This window comes from Sciurus vulgaris, assembly GCF_902686455.1.
Source record: "Sciurus vulgaris genome assembly, chromosome: 11".
Classification (NCBI taxonomy): Eukaryota; Metazoa; Chordata; class Mammalia; order Rodentia; family Sciuridae; genus Sciurus; species Sciurus vulgaris.
Genome location: NC_136472.1, coordinates 67,638,409 through 67,653,132, shown reverse-complemented (window position 1 = coordinate 67,653,132; position 14,724 = coordinate 67,638,409). Strand labels below are relative to the sequence as shown.

At 39.8% G+C, this 14,724-nt stretch overlaps 1 protein-coding gene and 1 pseudogene across 2 annotated transcripts; both read left to right on the top strand.

Moving 5' to 3' along the window:
* Positions 1 to 8,352: 8,352 nt before the first annotated feature.
* LOC306640518 (olfactory receptor 51I2) lies at positions 8,353 to 9,291 on the top strand (the record flags this gene model as incomplete). The annotated part of the gene is made up of 1 exon (XM_079104803.1): positions 8,353 to 9,291. One exon carries the CDS (start codon positions 8,353 to 8,355, stop codon positions 9,289 to 9,291), a length of 939 nt encoding a protein of 312 aa, XP_078960929.1.
* Positions 9,292 to 12,874: 3,583 nt separating this feature from the next.
* Positions 12,875 to 13,388, top strand: LOC306640543 (large ribosomal subunit protein uL15-like; annotated as a pseudogene). Its single transcript has one exon. The product of its transcript is annotated as a large ribosomal subunit protein uL15-like (transcript).
* Positions 13,389 to 14,724: the final 1,336 nt, after the last annotated feature.

Genomic DNA, 14,724 nt, shown 5'->3' with positions numbered 1-14,724 from the left:
AAACTGAAAGCATTCCTCCTAAAAACTGGAACAAGGCAGGGATGCCCTCTTTCACCACTTCTATTCAACATCGTTCTTGAGACTCTAGCCAGAGCAATTAGACAAACCAAAGAAATTAAAGGGATACGAATTGGAAAAAGAAGAACTCAAACTATCCCTGTTCGCTGATGACATGATTATATATTTAGAGGAACCTGGAAATTCCACCAGAAAACTCTTAGAACTCATAAGTGAATTCAGTAAAGTAGCAGGTTACAAGATCAATGCCCATAAATCCAACGCATTTTTATACATAAGTGATGAATCTTCAGAAAGAGAAATTAGGAAAACTACCCCATTCACAATAGCCTCGAAAAAAATAAAATACTTGGGAATCAATCTCACAAAAGAGGTGAAAGACCTCTACAATGAGAACTATACAACACTAGAGAAAGAAATTAAAGAACACCTTAGAAGATGGAAAGATCTTCCATGTTCTTGGATAGGAAGAATTAATGTTGTCAAAATGGCCATACTACCTAAAGTGCTATACAAATTCAATGCAATTCCAATTAAAATGCCAATGACGTTCCTGACAGAAATAGAGCAAGCAATTATGAAATTCATCTGGAATAATAAGAAACCCAGAATAGCTAAAGCAGTCCTTAGCAGGAAGAGTGAAACAGGGGGTATTGCAATACCAGATGTTCAACTCTACTACAAAGCAATAGTAACAAAAACGGCATGGTATTGGTACCAAAATAGAAAGGTAGATCAATGGTACAGAATAGAGGACACGGACACAAACCCAAATAAATACAATTTTCTCATACTAGACAAAGGTGCCAAAAATATGCAATGGAGAAAGATAGCCTCTTCAACAAATGGTGCTGGGAGAATTGGAATCCATATGCAACAGAATGAAACTAAACCCATATCTCTCACCATGCATGAAAACTAAACTCAAATGGATTAAGGACCTCGGAATCAGACCAGAGACCCTGCAGATTATAGAAGAAAAAGTAGGTCCTAATCTTCACCTTGTTGGTCTAGGATCAGACTTCCTTAACAGGACCTCCCATAGCACAAGAAATAAAAGCTAGAATCAACCACTGGGATAAGATTCAAACTAAAAAAGCTTTCTCTCAGCAAAGGAAACTATCAGCAATGCGAAGAAAGAGCCTACAGAGTGGGAGAATATCTTTGCCAATCACACTTCAGATAGAGCACTAATCTCCAAAATCTATAAAGAACTCAAAAAACTTTACTCCAAGAATTCAAATAATCCAGTTGACAAATGGGCTAAGGAAATGAATAGACACTTCACAGAAGAAGATCTACAAGCAATCAACAAACATATGGAAAAATGTTCAACATCTCTAGTAATAAGAGAAATGCAAATCAAAACCACCCTAAGATTCCATCTCACCCCAATTAGAATGGCGATTATCAAGAATACAAGCAACAACAGGTGTTGGCGAGGATGTGGGGAGAAAGGTACACTCATACATTGCTGGTGGGGCTGCAAATTAGTGCAGCCACTCTGGAAAGCAGTGTGGAAATTCCTTAGAAAACTTGGAATGGACCCTCCATTTGACCCAGCTATCCCACTCCTTGGCCTATACCCAAAGGTCTTAAAATCAGCATACTACAGAGATACAGCCACATCAATGTTCATAGCTGCTCAATTCACAATAGCCAGACTGTGGAACCAACCTAGATGCCCTTCAATTGATGAGTGGATAAAGAAACTGTGGTATATATATACAATGGAATATTACTCAGCCATAAAGAATGATAAAATTATAGCATTTGCAGGCAAATGGATGAAATTGGAGAATATCATGCTAAGTGAGATAAGCCAATCTCAAAAAGCCAAAGGACGAATGATATCGCTAATAAGTGGAGGATGACACATAATGGGGGGGAGGGAAGGGTTAGTGTTAGGGTTAGAGTTAGGGTTAGGGAGGGGGGCAAGTATGGAGGAAGGAAGTACTGTATAGAGGGTAAAGAGGGGTGGGAGGGGTGGTGGGAGGGGAAAAAATAACAGAATGAATCAAACAACATTATGTAAATTTATGATTACACAAATGGTATGCCTTTATGCCATGTACAGAGAAACAACATGTATCCCATTTGTTTACAATAAAAAGAAAAAAAGAAAAAATAAATAAATAGCAATGGAAAATTTCAACTTAATACAGGTCATCTCCTGTCTCAGGTTAAACCAAACCTGACCATCTTTAGTATCTACCATGTTAGGATATGCTACAGTATAAATTTTGTATACTTGGTGTACTGATATCCTTTTATACAATTAGAGAAAAGAGGGAGATTTGTCATTTTCATCTTGTTCTGTCCAAGGTTAATTACTTATGTTTTTTATAGTTAAGGTTCCCCCTGCCATATTCATGTCTCATTTCAGAGACATTTGCTTCTGCTCTCACAGTTCTCTCACCACAGAGTGCAGTGACTGCATTTATTGCAGAAAGAGTTATTGATGAAATATTACTTCAGCCATAGAGAGGAGTGACCTTATGACATTTGCTAGTAAATGGATAGATCTGGAGAATATCATGCTCAGTGAAATAAGCCAATCCCAAAAAAAAACAAAGGTTGAATGTTTTCACTGATATGTGGAAACTAAACCACAATAAAAGGGGGAAGGGGAGAGAAGTTCAGTAGACTAGACAAGGGGGAACAAAGGAAAGAGGGAGATAGGAATAGGAAAAACAGTAGAATAAATCTAACATAATTTTCCTAAGTACACATATACAAATACCTAAATGAACCCCACCATCATGCCCACCCACAAGAATGGGGTCCTATTAGAATAAGATAGCTCCTATGCTTGTGTAATATTATCAAAATGGAGTCTAATGTCATGTGTAACTAAGAAGAACCAATAAAATAAAATTAAATAAAGAAAGTGTTATGACTAAAGAGGCATTGATTCTACTTGAGTGGTTAAAATTTTAGAGATATAAGTAAGCTTTGATGGCACATCAGTCCTAAAGCAGCTCCCAGAGAAATCGTGCTGCCTGGATTTGAGAGAGAAGACCATTTATACAACAGAATCTCTACTGCTCAGACCTTGACAAATCAGATTGTTCTCACCATTACTGATTTGCTATGGGTTGACGCTTGGCATAGTGCAGACTAGGAAGAGGAAAGCATGTGCCTTATCTCAATGCTATAATAAGAGCGAGATGAACAAATCGTGATTCTGTTCTCCCAAGGTTAGGTCTATTTACCCTCAGATCTGTTCCTTGCCCTTCTGAATTTCTTCTCCATACCACAGGGCTCCTATCATTACTTGAAAAATATTCCAAACTCCAGTACCAGATGCTTTCCAGGTAAATTGAGCAGGCAGGAAACACCAACAGATGTACAGTGTGCCTCTGAGTTCATGGGCTCACCTCCGGCGGTGGTCTCTAGCCTGGGTCCCACCTCTTCCAGCTTCCCCTGGCTGGGCTCCCCTTGGCTGCCCCTGTGGTAACCCCACCGTGGACAAGTGATAGGAGCTTCCAGCTGCTGCAAGTCTCTAAGCTGCATGGCCATCTGCTGCTCAGTTTCTCAGTTCTTGATATCTGTGTAAACAATTTTCAGTGTTAAATTCATTCTGTTTTATTTTACTGGTTATTGTGTTATTATCTCTCAGCCTAAATTCCATCTTCTATGACATTATTTGTAACATTGGAACTGAGCCACTTCAAACTGCATTTCTTCTTTATGAACCAGCTCCCAAGATATGTAAATAAGGGACACTAAGAAGCTGGGGTCAGAAGTGGTGTCCTGTATCCTCCTATGTAGTTTTGGTCTTTATGTTACCCCAGGAATATTTCTTCACTCAGTGACCAGTGGTTAATTCCAATTGCATGAATTGGTTCCATTTTGCAGCTCTCAACATTCCCAGAGCTTCAAAACAGACAGAGAATCCTCCCCCAAACTCCTGTTTCACGGAAGTAAGCCTCAATCATAGGTAATCTCTATTCTAAACTCATGAGACTGCACATCTTCTAAAACATCATGCATTCCTCAAAAGTGAGAGTTTCAAGGCAGGCACAGTGGTGCACGCTTGTAATCCAATCCCAGCAGCTCTAGTGGCTAAGGCAGGAGGATCACAAGTTCAAAGACAGCATCAGCAACTTAGTGAGACCCTGTCTCTCAATTTAAAAATACAAAAAAAAAAAAAAAAAAAGGGGGGGGGGGGTGCTAGGGATGTGGCTCAATGTTTAAGTGCCCCTGAGTTAAATCCCTGGTACAAAAAAAAAAAAAAAAAAGTTTTTCAGCTATAGAGAACTCCTCTTGTATGATTTAATAATTCCAAGTCTCTACTTTTGCTTCCAATTCTAGGGTTAGAAGCTCCTTCCTGAAGCTACTATCTCCAATGACACCTTTGTATTTCCTTATTGTCTTGTGAGCTCTCTAACACTGGTTAATTTTTTCTTTATGCTATTTTTTTCCAGTTGTAGGAACTGTTGTAGTTTTCATATTCTGATTGGACCACTGAACCCTGTTTGTTCTTTTCCTGTGTTAGTTTGTGACTCATACATATGAATTCATCAGTCACTAAAAAGGGTGCACATCCAGTAATTGCTAAATGTAAATGAATAAAATATAAAATTGATAAAAGTTGTCCTTCTGTTTTAAAAGCAGAATTGGATGGGAAGCAATTGCTGCCTTGGGGTAGAGCATTTGTGAGAGAGGAAGCCTGTCCATTTCCTACCTGGGCTCCCTCCTAGAGAAAGTGGCATGGTGCTGTGAGAGCTGGAAGAGAAGGGAAGGCCAGGATGCAGAAGTCTGACTATTACACAAGACTGGGCATTCTAATTGCTCACCAGAGGACATTTTATTATCTGAATGTGGCCAGAAAATATAAGGAATTGAGGTTAAATCTAGGATTAAGAGGGAACAAGTCCCATTTAATACCTTTTAAGAGAAAATAAGAATAAAAACAGTTATTTGCTGAATGTACTTTATTTCTTGGGCTTACATGTTACATAAACCTGGGAACTCTTAGAAAGTGATGACGTCCTCTCTTACAGTGACTGCCTGCCTATCACCAGATAATTTTGTTAGCCGAAGATTTATTCTGAGAAGTGCTGATTTCGTTTTCAACTAAAAGAGTATATGGTTTATTCTTAGTGGTCATTAAAGACCTCAGGAGACTAAAACCCCACAGAATAATTTCCCACACAAAGTCAGCATCATTGTTCTCTCCCTGAGGCTTAGCATTAGATATAAAAGTGACAGGTATGAATTCACTTTCGTAGACAGAAGGACATGTTCTGAGGATGTCTCTCATCTGTCTGTCTTCTGCTGAGTCCTGAAACCCTGAAGGGGTGAGTCAGGTGACCTCCTAAAGCCTGCTTTAAGAAAGGGTTAAACTGGATGGAAGTGTAGATGTGGGCAAGCCTGGTGGAGGGTATCTGACAGCAGGTTAGTGGAGTCAACAAAGCAGACAGAAAGATCCCTGGGCTTGGGGTTCTCATCCTGGGGTTTCCACTAGCTGATTGTACCACCCTAGGAAATTCTCTGTGCTTCTCTAGACCACTAACTTGCCATCATCAACTTCTCTGGGACTCCTAGATTTGAAAATCAGTTTTTATAATTCATTATATTACTGCAAGTTCAGGGAGGGAAACCGGCCTCTGAAAAGGTTCAGGTATCCATGGCTCAAACTAATAGTAGAAGCACACATGGTCTAGCTTTGCACTTCCCTTATGAATTCTGAGATATCAGAGTACATATATGTTCCAGAAGATTAAACAGGACAAGTCAGCTAGTCATAACCTCAGATGGGCTGCCAGTAGCTGTTTCTGGTCTTTTGCTCTCTGTGATAATGACTGAAAGCTATGATTTTTTAGACAAGTCTTTCTAAACTGCATCTCTACCTTATTTCTTCCTGCTTGTTTTAGCCTATCAAACCCTCATAGATATTTATTGTTTGACAGGAAATTAAAAAGCAAAATAACAGAAAGGACATAAACACCCGAAAAATTCATAGAGAATGTCTTTTTAAAAGAAAAACAGCCCTAAAGAAAAAAAAAAAAAAAAAAAAACAGAATCTTAAAGGTTCTGGGTTCCAGGATCAAAAGAAACTGAGTACAGGCTTGTAATCATATATATTTTCATCATTCTTCACGTGTGTCCTTGAGTCACGCCCAACGGCATCCTCCATGTGGAAGGGTACCTGAGAAATTTCCAACCAGACATGCACACCTCTATTTTCCTTTATGTTTTCCTTTCTAATGCCTTACTGATGTCTCAAAGACCTGGATAAGAAAGTATAAAGTCCTATAGATCTTTATGTAAACTGTGCATTTATCACCTAGTCACCACAAGTTGTAAAGCAAGCTAATTTCACTGAGAGTTTCCACATCTGTCAAGGAATAATTTGGTAAATGTTTGTACAGTTTTCTGCAGAGTATCTGGGGCACAGCACAGTAGTATTCACTTTCTCTTTCTCTTTTCCTTTATCGCAGCCATCCAGACAACCCACAATGTCAGTGGTAAGAGTACAGGAAGGGGTGTGGGATTGTCAGGCATCCTTCTTTCAAAATTTCTAAAACTTGGGTCTCCAGATTCAGAATGATTTTGGTCCTACCATGAACAGAGTTCCTCTCTGAGTCTGCTTCTTCTTCCTTATCTTCACGTTCCCTTCATGTTATCCCAGTTGTCTTCTTTGTTACCTTTTGCGTAGCCAATTACAAAGAATGGGGTTGTAGTCAGGGGGGAGAAACAAAGGACAAGTCAGGTTAGCCAGTCCTGGATCCTAAAGAATCACAGTTCTGAGAGCCACAGGTGTGCAGACTGAGCTCTAAGACCACAAGGGCTGCAATCATTGTAAACCCAGAGCAGTGGCCACTGACTTGCTGGGAACCACAGAGCACGTGAGTTCTGCACTGTGCTGGAAAGCCCAGCAGTGCTTCCTGGAGTGGCAGTGCTTCTTTGCACACCATGCCAGCATCTCTGGTCACTTCAGATCCCTAGGGCTCCCAGGTTCCCCTCCTCCTCTCCCAACAGAAGGGATTTTTTAAAACATCGTCTGATCTTGCTTTGTTCAAGGTTGGAGAGGAAGGAGAAGGGAAGACAGTGGCATGTATTGCTGGAGTCGTCCCACAGGAGGGTTCCCTGAGAGCCTGGAAAGCATCAGCCAGGTAAAAAGCCTTCCATCCCTCACCACGCTCATCCATAGGAGGCAGTGAATGTGACAGCATTTCAGAAACATCTGTATGACAGAAGAATAAACCACATAGTTACTACCATAGAGGACGGCTGTAGGAATTAAATAAGATGACTGAAAGGATAAAAAGAAAACTATTAGCAAATACACAAGGGCTTATAAAAGTTCCTATGTGGGTGAGTGAATTAATGCCATGGGTATCCTGCAAGCATGTGGGTAGAAATGCAGTGTGAGTGTGCAAAGTCTGTGTGTATACTTGAGTGTGTTTGTATATGTAAATGCTGTTTGCATGCCGATGTGAACTGAGAGTATAATCAGAAGACCTGTGCACATCAAAGGCATGAAGGTCAAGAAGTGTGTGAATAGATTTGTATAATGAGAGTAAGATTGTGAAAGAAAGTGAGTGTTTCATTAGCAAATAAATGGCAGTCAGTGTAAAATTGTTATGAAAGCACATGTGTGTGTCCTTATAAATAAAGGGTAATTTGAGAGGACATATGACCACGTAAAGGTATGAAAGTTTGCCCTACAGACTGAATGTCAGTATACCTATAGAATATTTAGATTCCCAATTATTCCAAAAATAGGAACAGTCTTGAGTCTTTCCACAAATAAATTTTTTCTTATTTTTATTGCTGTTTTTTGCAGCAACTCTGCCATATCCAGAGGTAGTCAATTCCTTTCACATCCCACTATCCCTTCTCCACTCTCATGATTCACACTACCTCTGGGGAATTCTCTCCTTAATTAGTGATACATCTGAATCAAACAATGCTTTTAAGGAACTATTTAAACATTTCCAATAGCTATTGATGACTTCAATTCCTGATTTCCTGATTTCCTCCTATAATAACTATGTATGGATTATTATAAACCCTTTTCTACTGAATGTTGTTTCTAATAATGTGGTGGAAACATTTTCCTCATAATCAATTATTTTTGAGGTATTTGGTAATGTCTTTCTTCTTCCATGAAACAGAAAGAAGTATTAGCCTAATCTTTAGTCCAGTGAACATAAAAAACATAAATTTGCCAGCATCATCCCCGAACCAGTGATTTCTTGAGTGCAACGGTGTCCAGCTGGTGTCCCTCTTACTTCCTGATCTCTTGTCCTCCAGTAAGTACGACTCTTCGAATTCTCCAATTCATACTGACCCTGAGAAGTGCCCCAGGTTCTTCCTGTCATGGGGCTGTTCAATGTCACTCGCCCTGCCTCTTTCCTCCTGACTGGCATCCCTGGTCTAGAGCGTTCTCATCCCTGGCTGGCAGGGCCCCTCTGTGTGATGTATGCTGTGGCCCTTGGGGGAAACACAGTGATCCTACAAGCTGTTCGAATGGAGCCCAGCCTTCATGCACCCATGTACTACTTCCTGTCCATGTTGTCCTTCAGCGATGTGGCCATGTCCATGGCCACACTGCCCACTGTACTCAGAACCTTCTGTCTTGATGCCCGGGACATTGCTTTTGATGCCTGCCTAATCCAGATGTTTCTCATTCACTCCTTCTCCATGATGGAGTCAGGTATCCTGCTGGCCATGAGCTTTGACCGCTATGTGGCCATTTGTGATCCCTTGCGCTATGCCACTATACTCACCAATGAAGTCATTGCTGGAATGGGTTTAGCTGTAACTGCTCGGAGCTTTGTCACCCTCTTCCCTCTTCCCTTCCTTATCAAGAGGCTGCCTATCTGCAGATCAAATGTTCTTTCCCACTCCTATTGCCTACATCCAGATATGATGAAGCTTGCTTGTGCTGATATCACTGTCAACAGCATCTATGGACTCTTTGTTCTGGTATCCACATTTGGCATGGACCTGCTTTTTATCTTCCTCTCCTATGTGCTCATTCTGCATTCTGTTATGGGCATTGCTTCCCGTGAGGAACGCCTCAAAGCTCTCAACACATGTGTGTCACATATCCTGGCTGTACTTGCATTTTATGTGCCAATGATCGGAGTTTCCACCGTGCATCGCTTTGGGAAGCATGCCCCACGCTACATACATGTCCTCATGTCGAACGTCTACCTCTTTGTGCCTCCTGTGCTCAATCCTCTCATTTATAGCGCCAAGACAAAGGAGATCCGCCGAGGCATTGTCCGCATGTTTCACCGCATGAAAATGTGATTTTGACGTCCTGCTTTAGGATCGGATGTTTGTGATGATCTAGGCTGTCATCAATGGAGTCCTGAATTGTTATATCTGTCATCGTCTTCATCACGAGATAGATACCTGTACTGGGGGATAGTTGTAAGACCAAGAAATGGGAGACACAAACTTACAGCACAAAATAAGGAATTCCAAATAAAAAGGACGTTCAGGAAATACCAGTAGCATTCACAGAAAAATATAAGCTGGAAAGTATTGAGTGACTCCACACAGACAGAGGAAGATTAACCTGAGCTAGAAAGTATCTCCTACAATACAGTTTTCATAACACAATACTGAATTCTTCAGTGGGACTGGTTCTAGTCTTAATTATTTGCGTGATTGAGTTAATATCCACAACTATCATCTGAAACCCAGAGAATTGAGTTATTTGTTCATACTTGCCACTAGATTATATAGGAGATGAGATTCAATGTCAGTTTATCTTCCATGTTAGCATGGCACCAACCACACAAATACTGCATCTAATCAGCATCACTGAAAATCATCACTGCTGTCCTAGTTTTCCCCACCATTGCCATTGTCAAACACTCATGAGTTGCTTTAAATTTACAGAATGAAACTGGGTGCACTGTCAGAACTCATCACAAAATGCACAAACAAATGTGACCCAGGAAATCTGATACTTATTGACATCCTACAATATGTATAATCAGAAAAATGAGAAATTGACTCCATTTATGTATGAGCTATCAAAATGTATAAATGCATTCTACTGTCGTGTACAACAAATTAGAACAAATAAAAATTTTTTTAAAAAGAATCTTTAGTTTCTCTTTACATCATTTCTCCTCATACCACTCAATCCTCTTCCAATAGAAAATATTTATTATCTGAGATATCTGAGTCATAGTTTTTTTTAGCAGGAAAGGAGGCTTTATGCCAGATGCATAATTTCTCTTTCTCTTTCCTTCCTGGGATTATAACTTTCTTCCACACAATGACGCAGTATGAGATGTCAGAAATTATGTAGGATTTTCAGCTACAAAAAGGTGAGGAATAAGCAAAATAGAGCACTCATGATTTTAGGTGTTGGAAAATGATTCTTTCAGACCCTTTCTTTGATTGACTAACTTTGATGATCTCCGACTAAGTTTAGGCTTACTTCAAGACCAAAACAATATATAAATAAAATAAAAAGAAAATGCCCTAGAAAGTACAGTCTAACTCTCCAGGGAAACTGGCCTGGAGACCTCATAGCAACAAAGCATATAGTTACACTGGGTTTTTCTCTCTGTACAAAGCTCTGCTGAGGCAATGTCAGGGAGCAGTGTGAGTGCAGAGGGAGGGAGCTATTTCTGAATGGAATAATGTAAATATTTGGGAGCCATATTTTCAAAAATGCCCATAACTACAATAAAAGTCTTATAATGTATCTTTTCTGACCCACAGAATACGTTTTTTTTTTAGGAGAATGACAGAAAACAACGCAGCATGATTTCAAATGGAAAATAACTTTGTGGTTTTATGTAAGATATGGTCTTCACTCAACTTAAATAATAACCTTACTGATTTATATAAGAAGCTTCTATTTCAACATCAAAAATTATTTTAATGTATGTGAGATTTGGGTTTTAAACTAATACACAGATGTAAAGGGCAAGGCTGAAATATGAAATTAAGCAAAACACTCACTGCCTGCTGCATCATTGGGAGCAAGAGAGACATTCTTTGAACATAGGCTTGACCTTAAAACCAGATGGCAAAACAGCAGAAAAGACAATGAGGAAAAGAACACATGCCTTCAAAAATAGCCTCTGATTCTTTTATTTATTTCCTCCTTTTCCTATCATCAGTTGAAGCACTACTGGTTGTCAGGGTCTGTGAGAAAAGACATCTTTTAAGGTTTTCATTTTCCTACAAGGCAAAATAAAAACCTAGAGTCCCTCCTGCAGCTGTAATGCTAAATGGATCTAAGCTAAGCTCTGGTTTCTACCTTGAGTAGGAACTCTTCCACTTCTTTTTATTTAACATGACTTCTTTTTATTTAACATAAATTTGGCTTTTTGGAAGTCAACATTTTTCCCTATTAAAATAACAAAAAATCTAGTTTGGGCCCAGGGAAAAAAAAAATTGGGGAAAGAAAACTCTTACACTTTTTTGAGGCCCCCATGGTTGAATTAAGAAAATAAAATACTGAACCATTCAGCTAAGCTTGTGAGGGGACTAGCTTGAGGTTTATGGAAAAAAGTATCTGAGTGGTAAAAGCATGTCCCAGTAATGGGTCAAGGATCACCCTCTAGGGCTGGCCTTTGGTGAGTTAAACAAGAGATAAAGAAGACAAACAAGGAGGAAGAATTAGGGTAGAATAAGACACTTAATCTGCATGTCCCATAGAAAAGATTTGTGCAAGGGCTAAGATAGGTAGAATCTAATAAAGAATGGAAAAATACGAATCCATTTTCTCAGAGTTCAGTCAGTTAATTAATGTGGACCCAGGAAGTGGGAGCATCTTCAGAAAGTAGTTATTGGAAGAAAAGGTTAATGTTCAGCCCCCCCAGATATGGCTCCATCAGGCTCATCTTCTGAATACCACAAAGAGGTCTTGTGCAACTTCAGTGAACTAATTTCCAGGTCAGTTTGGCTAAGAAAAGGTAATTTGGCTATTCCAGTTCTAGTTCAGTTGGGTAAGAAATGATCTCCACTCAGCCACCATTTTACAAGGCAGTAATTAAAAGTTGGCCATAGAGAGTGCATTTTCTGAGTGAGGTTATGTAGAGCCAAGGACAGTCCTCATGAGGAGAATATCCACTAACCTTTATCAACTGGGCACATTTACTATTTCTGCTAATATGCATAGGACTCTGGAGCCTAAGTCTTTCTTTCTTAAATGAGGGATCTATGGTTGCTGCTTGTATATACAGCACAGGCAACCAATGACATCTAGAGAGATTTGTAGATCATCTGCTCCTAAATGCTTTCATGTTTCTTTAAAAACAAGTAGCTCATGAAGTTAGCAGTTACTGTAGTGAATCATTGTCTTCCTAAACACCAAGAGTGAGCAGAGTCACTGCCCCAGAATGACACTCTGGAGGGGAAGAAGAATATTAGACAAGTGCCAAATGGACATAAATATCAAAAACTAAAATTTTGTTTCATGGTTTTGTCATACCAAAGGGTAGAACACTTTTGGTTTTTCTCATATTTAAAACATACACACTTTTTTTCCTTTTCTTTCATTACAAATGAAAGACAAGTTCATCAAATACATGTGAGAAAACAAAGGAAAAAATAATTCCTTGCATAATTATTTAATTCTGTTCATTGACCTGATTTGTATGTATGTAATTCTGATGTCAGCTGACAACACCTGAACATTTGATATTTCACTGAAATTCACACAAGCCTCCAACACTTTTCAAATGCAGAATACAATTCCCAGTTAAGAGTCCCTATAACCCTCTAGAGAAATGTGTCACTCACCCAAACAACTGGTGCATGGCAGACTTAGATGACAAATAGAGCTCCATTATAGAAATTCAAAGAGCAGATACCTCGGGAGACTTCAGGGAGGCCTTTCTTTTTCATCTGGGCAGCAGATATGCCATCTAGACTAAGGAAGACCCAGAAACTTCGGGGCCACCCTGGGAACTTCGGGGCCACGTGAGCCATGGACATGGCTGCATTGGCAAGCACCGGAAGCACCCAGGAGGCCGGGGTAATGCTGGTGGCATGCATCACCACAGGATTAACTTCGACCAATATCACCCAGGTTACTTTGGGAAAGTTAGTATGAGGCATTACCACTTAAAGAGGAACCAGAGTTTCTGCCCAACTGTCAACCTTGATAAATTGTGGACATGGTCAGTGAACAGACACGAGTAAATGCTGCCAAAAACAAGACGGGAGCTGCTCCCATAATTGATGTAGTGTAAACGGGTTACTGCAAAGTTTTGGGGAAGGGAAAGCTCCCAAAGCAGCCTGTCATCGTGAAGGCCAAATTCTTCAGCAGAAGAGCTGAGGAGAAGATTAAGGGTGTTGGGGGTGCCTGTGTTCTGGTGGCTTAAAGCCACATGGAGCTCTGGAGGTTCATTGAACGCTAACAAATTCTTTTCCTTTGTGGTCCAAGAAGGTATTTTGGCATCTCTACTTTAAACCTATATGTTGCATGTTAGAAACCCACTTTATAGGTCTTAGGCACATGAGGAGCGTGGTGGACTTTCTGCTGGGCCCCTTCATAGCATGTAGTAGAAATAGCACCAACACTTAAGAGGCATTAGCTAATTAAACCTTTTTAGTTTTTTATTTTTTCAGTTGTGGACGGACACAATTCCTTTATTTATTTTTATGTGGTGATGAGGAACAAACCCAGGGCTTCACACATGCTGTGTGAACACTCTCCCCTGAGCCACAACCCCAACCCACTTTTTTAAAGTGGAATGAAATACATGTTAAAAGGCCTACTAGCATTGTACACTGAATTTTACAGCAAGTGCAAGCATGCACCCTTAACTGTTGTGTGGGGTTAGAAAGAGAAGTTTAGTTTTGATGGTGCATGATCTTCACAAGATTTTGATCAATCACACTGAAGAGTAACAGTGTTAGAATTGAGGGAGTACAATTACTCAATTCCCAAGTGTAAGATTTTTTTCCATCTGGCTCCCTCATGTTGGACCAAACCATTCTAGATACAACCAGGATATTCTGAATCAAAATCTTAATATATGGTGCCCAGCAATTTGAATATATCAAAATGAATTGGATTCTGCAAAGCAAATGTCAGATTCATGTCCCTATACATAAAGGGTTTTGATGTTCAAAGAAATAATGAAATTGTTCATATTTCAGACTATCGTAAAACATACCAATACTTGTTTATAAATAGGTGTCAGGATAAATTATAATTTGTTACAGCTTTAATGGCTCTTCCTGAAGTTTATAAGAGGTCAGGAAAATTTTTCAGTTGGATACTTTTAAAACTGGCTTGTCCCTGGTCCCGTGGGGCATGCCTGTGATTCCATTGGCTTGGGAGGCTGAGGAAGGAGGATCTTAAGTTCAAAGCCAGCCACAACAAGAACAAGAGCAAGGAGCTAATAAGCAATTTGGTGAGACCCTGTCTAAATAGAATACAAAATAGGGCTGGGGATGTGGCTTAGTGGCCTAGTGCCCCGGAGTTCAATCTCCAGTACCAAAATTTTTTTTTAATTGATTGTCCAAGGCTGGGGCTGTGTGTAGCTCAGTGGTAGAGTGCTTCCCTGGCATATTTGAGGCACTGAACTGGATCTTTAGCATTGCATTAAAAAAATAAAGGCATGCTGCCCATCTACAACTATAATTTTTTTTTTTTTTAAACTGAGTCGTCTGGGTTTGCATCTAAATGTCTGATGGAAAAAGGTGAAAATACAGGCTCTTTATTATGGGCTTTAGAGATTCTAATATGGAACCCGAGAC